This window comes from Bactrocera tryoni, chromosome 3 (genome assembly GCF_016617805.1).
Source record: "Bactrocera tryoni isolate S06 chromosome 3, CSIRO_BtryS06_freeze2, whole genome shotgun sequence".
In the NCBI taxonomy this organism is placed as follows: domain Eukaryota; kingdom Metazoa; phylum Arthropoda; class Insecta; order Diptera; family Tephritidae; genus Bactrocera; species Bactrocera tryoni.
Window position 1 is genome coordinate 9,769,492 of NC_052501.1, and position 9,689 is coordinate 9,779,180.

Consider the following 9,689-nt stretch of genomic DNA (forward strand, 5'->3'; position numbering starts at 1 on the left):
TTTTACATAATTAATATGTTCTTCGTAAAGAATTTTCAAGTCTTTGAAGATTTGAAAGAGGTAGTTGTAATTTGCACTATGTAGGCTCAGAAGGGAGAGACAATTCTTGTAGGATAGTTCCGACTGCAGCTGACTACGTTTGAGACCCTTTAAGAGTAAGAGTTTCTAGTTCACAGTTTTCTTCCGTGAACCAACTCAACCCTGCAAAGCTGCTTTATTGTTAAGATAATCTGATGTGTTGCTACAATTTATTTATAACTCAAATATTCCGTTGCTATTTAAATAACAAAAAGCCTGATCTAATAAATTTATAATGACCAGCTGTGGAAACACCTGACATTTGGTTATCGTCAATTTTATGAACACCTGCAATTTGTTTCCGAAGCTTGAAGTGGATCCGAAGATAAAGTCTTGAATCATTAACGTTAGCGTTCGATCAGACGACTTTTTTTTTATCTTGATTAATTGTTTATAAGTAAGCAATTGCCCACATCCGGTACGAAACGTTCGACAAATGTGCTATTAAGTGGGGCCGTGCCACGTTTAGTGGGTAATATTAATAAGCCGAATTCATAATGAATTAAGAAATGTTTTTGAATCAAAAAGAAAAAATATGATAGTCTAAAACTTTGTACAAGCTTTGTTGCCCTATCTAAAAAAGTATTTGAGAATTGAGTGGGACAGCGCATAATTAACTCTTTACAGTTACTTTTACGATAAATTATCTATTATATGTGGAATGTCTTTTGAAATTGCTATCGCGATCCACATGCAGCTCTAACTGACCACTATCCTCGCTTAATTTAACGGTGGTTAAAGAAATGGAATAAACTCATAATTTTAGAAAATAACACAAAATAATTTGGTTGATGAACGTTGAGTGTCTTATTGTTGTTGTGACGATTATGCAGATGCTGCTTGGGGTAAAGCAAGAAATCAGACCATTGAGAAAACGATGTTACGTGAGATGGTTTCATTGGGCATGCAAAGCAGTGATTATCGTAAAGCGCGAATTCATTCCATGTAGTTCTGTAATGAATAATTCGGAGTTCAAGCTGCTGCAATTTCTAGAAGAAGGTTGCATAAAGGTCACACATTGGTTTCAAGTGTCAACTAGAACTTTCGTTCTGCTATTGATGGTATGTGGACGCCAAGTACGCCATTCACTGGGAGGGAGTCAGTGAAGGTGTTAATGGCTCAACAATGAATGGCATTCAGTACCCACCAGAAGTTGATTGTCCGAACTTTAATCGGTATATTGTTTGAGTTTCGACTCCGTTTTAAGCAGCTGGCCGCAAAGAAAAAAAAAAATAAACAAAAACGTTCGCCAAACAAAGATTTGAGTTTGAACAATAAGTTTGCATGTTAGCTATATAATGTAATACATAAATCCCAACGGTCAAGGATAGTCCATATAATTTAGGTGGTAAAAGTACACCACGGTCTGAAGGGCCAATTGTCAGAGATAATGGACACTATCGGGGCCGACGACAATTTTTCGAACAATAGGATGCCTAAAAAACTATGATTTGATCATTCTATCTCTACTATTTAGACCTATTAATAAGTAAGATAAGTGTTGAAATAGTAATTCACTTTTTGTTACGGAAATGTAGCACAATTCACTTATTCTTGAAAATATTTGTATTTCATAAAATTTGTGGAAGAAGTAATGAGCTTGCTGTGGTCTCTTCTGACCTTGAGGAATCAGAACTTCCTTTTTCAGTGCTCAGTGAAGAGGCTGGAGGTTCTGAATCAGTGCTCAGCGAAGAAGCTGTGGATTCTGACGAGGCTTGTGGTTTTGGAGATGTAACTTCCGGGTGTTGCAATAAGCAAACATTATATTTCGCAAATTCTATAGCTAAACTCCTGGACAGTTTTTCTAAATGGAAGAATATTTGTGCATTGTCAACCGGTATTTGATTATGGTTAAGGGCCTTAATTTTCCGGACAGTATGCTGCATCTGAAATTGACATAATATTATTACAACAAGTTGTTGTTATAAATCATGAATATGTACTATTGTAACATTATTTTCCACATACCGCCGAGAAATAGCAAATATTGTCTGCATTTTGTACGACGCAGTTGTTTATATTTGCTACGAGTTCCTTTTTCAGTTGGCTTAGGTTTTCAAAATTTTCCTGAGCGACAGTTTGTTGAATTCTCAATGCCTGGCGAATGTACGCCCCAGCAACGGCAATGTCTTTCCGAACAGAAATATTGAGCTCGTTAGCACATGTTTCATTAGTGGAAAGTGGTTTACTTATAACGACTTCCATCGAAAATCCATTTGAATTAAAAGTAGCTTGAAAGAGGGCAGAGACAATCTCTGAAACATTCACATTTGCGGAGACCTATAAATATATAGTATATTAAATTATTTTTAATTCTTACTTTTTTCGTTAGACAAACTCGTTATTTATGGTTTCACTTACACTCTTGTTTTGGAGTACGAGGAGTACTGCGATCAATGCCAATGTAGTTTTCATTTTGGTCACTACTCGTATGAGTGCCACTGAGGGTGTTCGAATGAAGCTTGTGGCTTTTAAATGATTTCTCAGTGCATTTTTACAATTTTTACGATGGCGTATAAATCCAATTACAAATATAAATATTTATACATGTTTCAATGTAAATATTTGTGTTGCATTATGGACGGATGTTAGTATAATATGGTTTCTAATTTTTTATTTATTCTAAGTACATATCTAACCCATATTTGCTTTAAAGGCACCTTAGAAATAGGATGCAAAATAAGATCCCATCCGACACATCTTTAGTAGAAGATTCCGCTCTAGTGATGTGTATTCTTGGGTGGAACTTTTAAATGCAGCTTCTTTAATTTCATTAGGATTACAAAAGCCACATTTAAGACTAAGTTTCCATGACTATTTATCTTTCTTGTGGGTATATAACTATATTCCTTCAAATTATTTGAGTGATCATCTAAAAAATAACGTCACTCAAGGGTTAATAATTGTGTAATTCCCAAGTTGTAAAAAGCAATGCATAAGTTTTCCTTTTATCATGTAGTAAAGATTATATAATTATTTTTTTGCTTTATTTAGGTTGGGGGTGGTTGGTGCAATGAGGGTTCATAAACTTAAAATTAAGTCTTTTATTAACAATAATTAAGAAATGTTATACATTACATCAAAATAAAATTCAGCAGGGAATATTTTCAAAGCAACGCCATATTCTCTATATTAATCTTTCAGATCGAATCATTATACCATACAAGTGCTCTGCAAGCTGACCGATCATATCAAGATCACGATAAATTTATATCTTTCATGCGACAAGTATTGTCGTTGTGAAGGATATTGTACTTTCGGTACAGTCGAAGTTAACGTTTTTTGTTGTTTTATTTTACAGAAGTTTTCTAACAATCATATCATTATTGTAATTACTCAGACTAGGACCGGCAGTGGTCGGTATTCGATCAATAGAAAATACAATTTATTAATAATGTTAATAGTATTAAAATTTTATGGAAGAATTTTAACAAATGATCAACCAAATCTAAAGAAAATTTTAGAAAAAAATTTACAAAATAAAGAAATAAATTAAGATTTATAATTTTTTCGTGTGCAAAATCATTTGCTATCTTTGTGGGTTTGGCCTAATTCCGCCTTCAACGAGCAAGCGAATCAAATCGGCCGATTTGAATTTGTCGTCGCATGTGCTCACGTATGAACCTGCAAAAATATGCCAAAATAACTAATACAAAATTTTGATTAACTGTACTAATGAAATACTTGTACTGCTGAAGTCTCGAACTGATACTGTATTTTTAAATCGCTTCAACAAAGAAATTATCTTCGACCAATGAAAACGCGCCAACCTGTGTTCCTATTAAAACACATGGGAGAAAATGGCGTTTTGCACTTCTGCACGTCTTCTTCTTTCTAACGGTATACACCTTATCCATATATGTTAACGGCAACACAGTCATGGAATATAAACGTTTTTATTGGTTTTATAGGTAGTATAAAACAAAGTCGCTTTGAATGTTCCTATATCCCTATGTAACCTTTAAAACTACGCAACGAATTTTGATACATTCTTTTTATTAGATAGACTGATTGAAAAAAAGGGTTTATATGTATAACAACGTTGAAAACGCAGACTGAACTCTACGCGATTTTTCAAGATAATGTACTGAGTATTGTACACATTGAAAAGATCTTATAAATAACTTATTGAATCGTTACAATTCTTCAAAAACTTTCAAAATAGAATTCTTCTGCTTCGATGTATCGCTGCCACCGCCATTTCAAAGCATTTAAGGCGTCATCGAAGGCATTCGGTTTCGATGTCTTGCACACCTTGCGCCCTCCTGTTCCGATTATAAATATCTTCCCGGCCTTCCAAAAAGGCTTGGTGCCACCGAAACACACCACTTCTTGTTAAAGCAACATATAGGTAAGCCTGCTAGTTCATATCAAACGTCTCTGTCGCAGATTTATCGAGTTTCACACAGAATTTAATCGCGCAGAGCAGAGGTACTCTAACGAACTCTGCATTTTCGGCTTACACCACACACAGAAAGACATCGCGCGAAAATGTTTGTCCTGACTCACCGGACGCATCTATTTAAATTAAATTAATAAGAAACTCTTCATAGAGAAATCACTCGTATCCAAACTGCTGTTTAGATACTGTTAGGCTGTTCACGGTAAGGTGGTTAAAAATAACCTCTATGCTCTGTGAACATCCTTTGTATGGTCATTGGCTTATTTTTACACAAACAGCTGTTCACTGTTTACAATTTTAGTTCAATGAAATTCCTACTTATAAAATGCCTAAACAAAGTTTAAAAAGCAAAATAATCGAATTTAAAATAAGTTCTGCTATTCAAGAAATGGACTTTATTGAAGGTGTGTGCTTACTCGTATTAATTAATCCGAATTTTAAGGGTTCAAAAACTGTGCAGACATCTTGCGCCCTGAACAGTGTCGCAATGCAATGGATGAAGTATTAGAAGAACTGCTAGAGGATATAACTTTAATCATCTGTAGTGGACGGGGAGATGAACTCCATGTTCCGAGATCTATTCATTGGCGAGAAAATGTTCCGTGTTGCTTTGACCGTGGAGATTTTTTCAAATGCTACGCGTCAGCAAATGCCAATTCGCTCATCTCCTATTTTTTGATGCTTTGTGATGCTTTTTATTTCGGTTTTAATTTGCTGATTGTAAACAAAAAACAGCTGTTAATAGCAGATTTTCTAATAAGAAAATCTAAATGGAAGTGCCATTCGTTTAGTTTTATTTATTTTTTGTGCTGCCATTTAGTAAAATTCCAACGACTTTCTAACACGGGAAATAAGCAAACAACCACATAATCTGTAAACAAGGGCCTTGGTTGGTCAAAGTTGGTTATTTTTTCATACTGCATTTTGTTGTTTTTTACTTAATCACATAACCACATAACCCGATAACCACCTTATCGTGAACAGCCTATGTGTATGGCTTCAAAATATCGTTTTTTTCTTTTATTTTTCTTTATAATATGTCTAAAGCAAAAATCTCATATTAATTATTTTATACATACGTCCTTTAGGAGACGGAAATAATTAATAATTTAGAAAGCTGAAATCGCATTTTCATAATATTTTCTTCGGCATTGACCGAACTTTTGTTGGAACCGACTTCTTATGTCATTGAAAGAAAGTTCTAAGTAAATTAATAATTGTGCTGATAAGACTCGCTGCCTATTTGCGCGCTGTTTTATCAAGAAATGAATCACTACGTTTAAGCATACGCTCGTAATGGCTATTTCCCAAATAAAAAGAAAATTAAGTGAAAAAGTAAATAAATATGAAATAAAATTGTAGTGAGTTGACGATTTTATAGCTACAACTACATTCTCATGAAGATAAAAATTATCTTTACCCATATCAGCTGTTTGATAGCGCTTCTAATAGTCTCCCTAATGATAGTGAGCGTGAATGAGAGCGTAAGTGATGATTCGGCAGTGCAGCTGAACTGAATTGTCCTTTCTCTATTATTTGCATATAAAACTGGAGAGCTTCCACCTAAAACTTCCGATCACCGAACAACTTTAGAATAAAAATCAAATATTTTTGCTCAAAAATTTTATTCATTCATATGCATCATTCCAGTACACAACTTAGTTGAATAGCTTAAGTGATGTGCCGGCCATGCGCTGACTGGAGGTATTGCTCTAGCATAGATAATAAGCATTAGCGGCCAGAGTAAGATTGGTCTTGCCAACGCCGATGGCTGCGCTGACACTTGCATGTCGCACAACGATTATTAACGATTGATTGGCGGCGATATGTGCCTCCGCTTAGGTAGGCCTGGGAGTTGGCTTCGTCCCAATATTAAATTTTCAAAGATTTTAGCTTAAAGCAACACTCATTGTTTCTTTATGTGACAGAATAATAGAGGCAGTTCCATAAAAAAGTGGTGTATGTCGCTTTTCCTTTCAAGACTCTTTTCCAAAATCTGGGCGATGATAAGCTTTCCAGGTTTAAAGTCACACTGATAACGTTCTATAAGTTTGTTAATCATGGTAATCCAATGCTTTCGCTTGCAGCTGTGCATAAGAAATTTGAAAGACGTCCCACAGTTCTCTTATACCGAGTTGCAGATGTGTAATCTCAGAGAGCAGGAGTGCAATTCGAATAGGAAGTCGTCGATGACCTTCGCTGAAGCTTTCTCTCTTTCAGTCGTAGCCCTAGGCTTTATCTACATGGGTTGGCTACCGCATCTTACACAGAGTTGATCACGTTTCCACGGTGTGCGACGAAAATGCAAGAGAAATACTTGGCCGCAGTCCTATGACTCTACTTGCTTACACGGAAGCATGACTACAACCCACCACATCCCAAGATGCTAAAAAAAGTTTAAACCTTGGCATAAAACAAAAATCGAAAAATGTTGACTATAACAAAAAAAATCAGGTCCCAACGACCCACGCATTTGCAATGAGGGAAGCAGAGCGTCGCCTCAAAAATATATAAGAGAACACAAATCATTAATCGAAGCTTCGAATTGTCTCTGTCTTCCATTTGTTTTGCATCTTCAATATATTAATCCATAATATAAGGTCTAGTAAACATATTATTTTTCAAATCTTCCTTTATGTAAGTGCAATTGGGTTAGGATATACAAGTATGGCGGTATGATTGCAAGATCAATAACAATTAACTATGGCAGACAGCAATTGCCAGAAATATTGAGTATCATCGAGTCGGACGACAAGTTATCGAACAACTCGGTGCATATTTCACCTAAATCGGATCACTCTTCCCATACTAAATTATTCAATACATGTAAGAGAAATTTAGCTAGAATTACTAATCAGACCTACTAATGAAAACATAAGCGTTGAAATGGCAAGGCACTTTTTATTACGAAAATGCAGTACAATTCAGATATTCTTGAAAACCATTGTATTTCATAAAATTTTTGGAAGAATAAATGAGCTTGCTGTGGTCTGTTCTGCCTCTGACGAACCAGGTGGTGATGTAACTTCCGGGTGTCGCACTAAGCAAAAATTAAATTTAGCATATTCACCGTCTATACGCTTGAAGAGTTTTACCAAACTGAAGAATATTTTTACATTGTCAACTGGGGTAGCCCCAACTTCTCGGACCACATTTTCAATCTGAAATTGGCATATTATTATATTATTACGAAAAGTTTTTATTTTGAATCACGAGGATGTCTTATTCTATCATTATATCCTACATACCGCCGAGATGTAGCAACCATAGCTTTCCTTTTGTGCGTCGCACTTGTTTATATTTGCTACGAAATCCTTTTCCAATTGACTTAGGTTTTCAAAATCGTCGGCGTCAGTTTGTAGAATTCCCAATATCTGGCGAAATTCTGCCCCAGCTTCGGCAATGTCTGTCCGAACAGAACTATTGAGCTCGTTAGCACAAGCTTCACGAGCGGAAAGTGGTTTACTTGTAACAGCAGGCAACGAAAATTCACTTGGATTAAAAGTAGCTTGAAACAGGTCAGAGAAAATCTCTGAAACATTCAGCTTGGCGGAGACCTATAAACATAGATTAATTTGTTATTAATTCTTACTTTTTTCGTTAGGTTTTCTTACACCCCTGTTTTGGAGCACTAGGAGTACTGCGATCAATGCCAATGTAGCTTTCATTTTGGTCACTATGAGTGTCACTGAGGGTGTTCGGATGCAGCTTGTGGCTTTTATATATTTTCTCAATGCATTTTTACAATTTTTACGATGTCGTATAAATCCAATTACAAATATAAATATTTATAAATTTTTCAATATAAATATTTGAGTTGCATTATGGAAGGATGTTAATATAATATGGTTTCTAATTTTTTATTTATTCTATATACATATCTAACCCTTGTTTGCCACCATATTTGCTTTAAAGACCATTTTTCTTTTGAGTGAACAGATAAGGCTTGTAAGCTTTGCATACAGCTTCATTATTTAAAGCAGCCTGTGAGGACGGCGAGGATGTGCTCAAACGATAACTTATGCTTATTAGTTTAAAGTGGGTTTAAAAACAGGAACTTAAAGTTTGGAAAAGCACCACGACTATCTATTGTCTCCTTAAAACAATAGCCTTCATGTGAATATTTCCTTTATTTTACTGAATATAGTTTTTTTTTTGGAAGAATGGGAAGAGGAAGAGAGTCCCTCCGGATGTATCGAATATTAAAATATAAATCATTGAAAAGCTATATAAGGCGGAAATCAGATGCCAAATAAGATTACATCCATAAAAAATTTACGAAATTTTAAATGAAGATTCCGCTCTAGGGACGTGGGATCCAAGGTGGAACTGTTTACTGCAGCTTCTTAAATTTCATTAGTATTACACTTTTAAGACTAAATTCCCTTGACTATTTATCTTATTTGTGGGTTTATGCCTACATTCCTTCAAATTATTTGAGTGATCCTATAAAAAATAACGTCACTCGAGGGTTAATAATTTAGTAATCCGCAAGCTGTAAAAAGCAATGCACAAGTTTTCCTTTTATCCTATAGTAAAAGTAAAGGTGATGATTGTTTTTTGCTTTATTTAAGTAGGGTGTTTTTGGTGGAATGAGAGTTAGCAGACTTAAAATTTAGTATTTTATTAACAATAATTAAGCTCTATTAAACATTACGTCAAAATACTTGTAAATACAGTTTCCAGATGGTTGTATAAATATTTAGCCTAAGTATTACCCAATATTTATAACCTGGACCGTGCACATATATTATCTTTGCCACGAGGTTCATAATACCCAGAAGGAAACAACGGAGACCGTTTGCGGTATATGGTGTTAAATAAATGATCAGTGTGATCGATTTAGCTATGACAATCTGTCTGTCCGTTGGTGTCTATGTGTTTCTGATTGGTGAAAATTATTCAAAAGGGGTCGAGAATGCGTTGACGATGACTCACGTCCAGGACGGCCATCAACATAAACTGATGATCACGACGTAAATAAAACAAAAGAATTGGTGCTTGAGGGTCGACGGCTAACAGTCAGAGATTTTGCTGGCATCGCTGGAATATCGGAAGGATCAGTGGAAACCATTTTGAAAAATCATGAGTCGATGTGTCTTGTGTCTACGCTTACGACTGGGAAGCGGACAAAGGTGAGCCGCAGCCGAAAAAGTACGTGAAAGGAGGTCAAAAACTCCGAATTCCTTCCAACTGACAGAACTGTCAA

General features: G+C 35.3%; 2 protein-coding genes across 2 annotated transcripts; both read right to left on the reverse strand.

Annotated features, from left to right (window-relative positions):
- Nucleotides 1–1,577: 1,577 nt before the first annotated feature.
- LOC120771632 lies at nt 1,578–2,510 on the reverse strand. The gene is made up of 3 exons (XM_040099725.1): nt 2,440–2,510; nt 2,047–2,358; nt 1,578–1,964 (listed from the first exon to the last, which is right to left on the reverse strand). Exons 1-3 carry the CDS (start codon nt 2,491–2,493, stop codon nt 1,650–1,652), a joined length of 681 nt encoding a protein of 226 aa, XP_039955659.1. The 5' UTR covers nt 2,494–2,510; the 3' UTR covers nt 1,578–1,649.
- A 4,851-nt stretch (nt 2,511–7,361) lies between these two features.
- Nucleotides 7,362–8,161, reverse strand: LOC120772086. Its single transcript, XM_040100485.1, has 3 exons — nt 8,095–8,161; nt 7,729–8,037; nt 7,362–7,641 (listed from the first exon to the last, which is right to left on the reverse strand). The coding sequence occupies exons 1-3, from the start codon at nt 8,146–8,148 to the stop codon at nt 7,432–7,434; spliced, it is 573 nt and encodes a 190-aa protein (XP_039956419.1). The 5' UTR covers nt 8,149–8,161; the 3' UTR covers nt 7,362–7,431.
- Nucleotides 8,162–9,689: the final 1,528 nt, after the last annotated feature.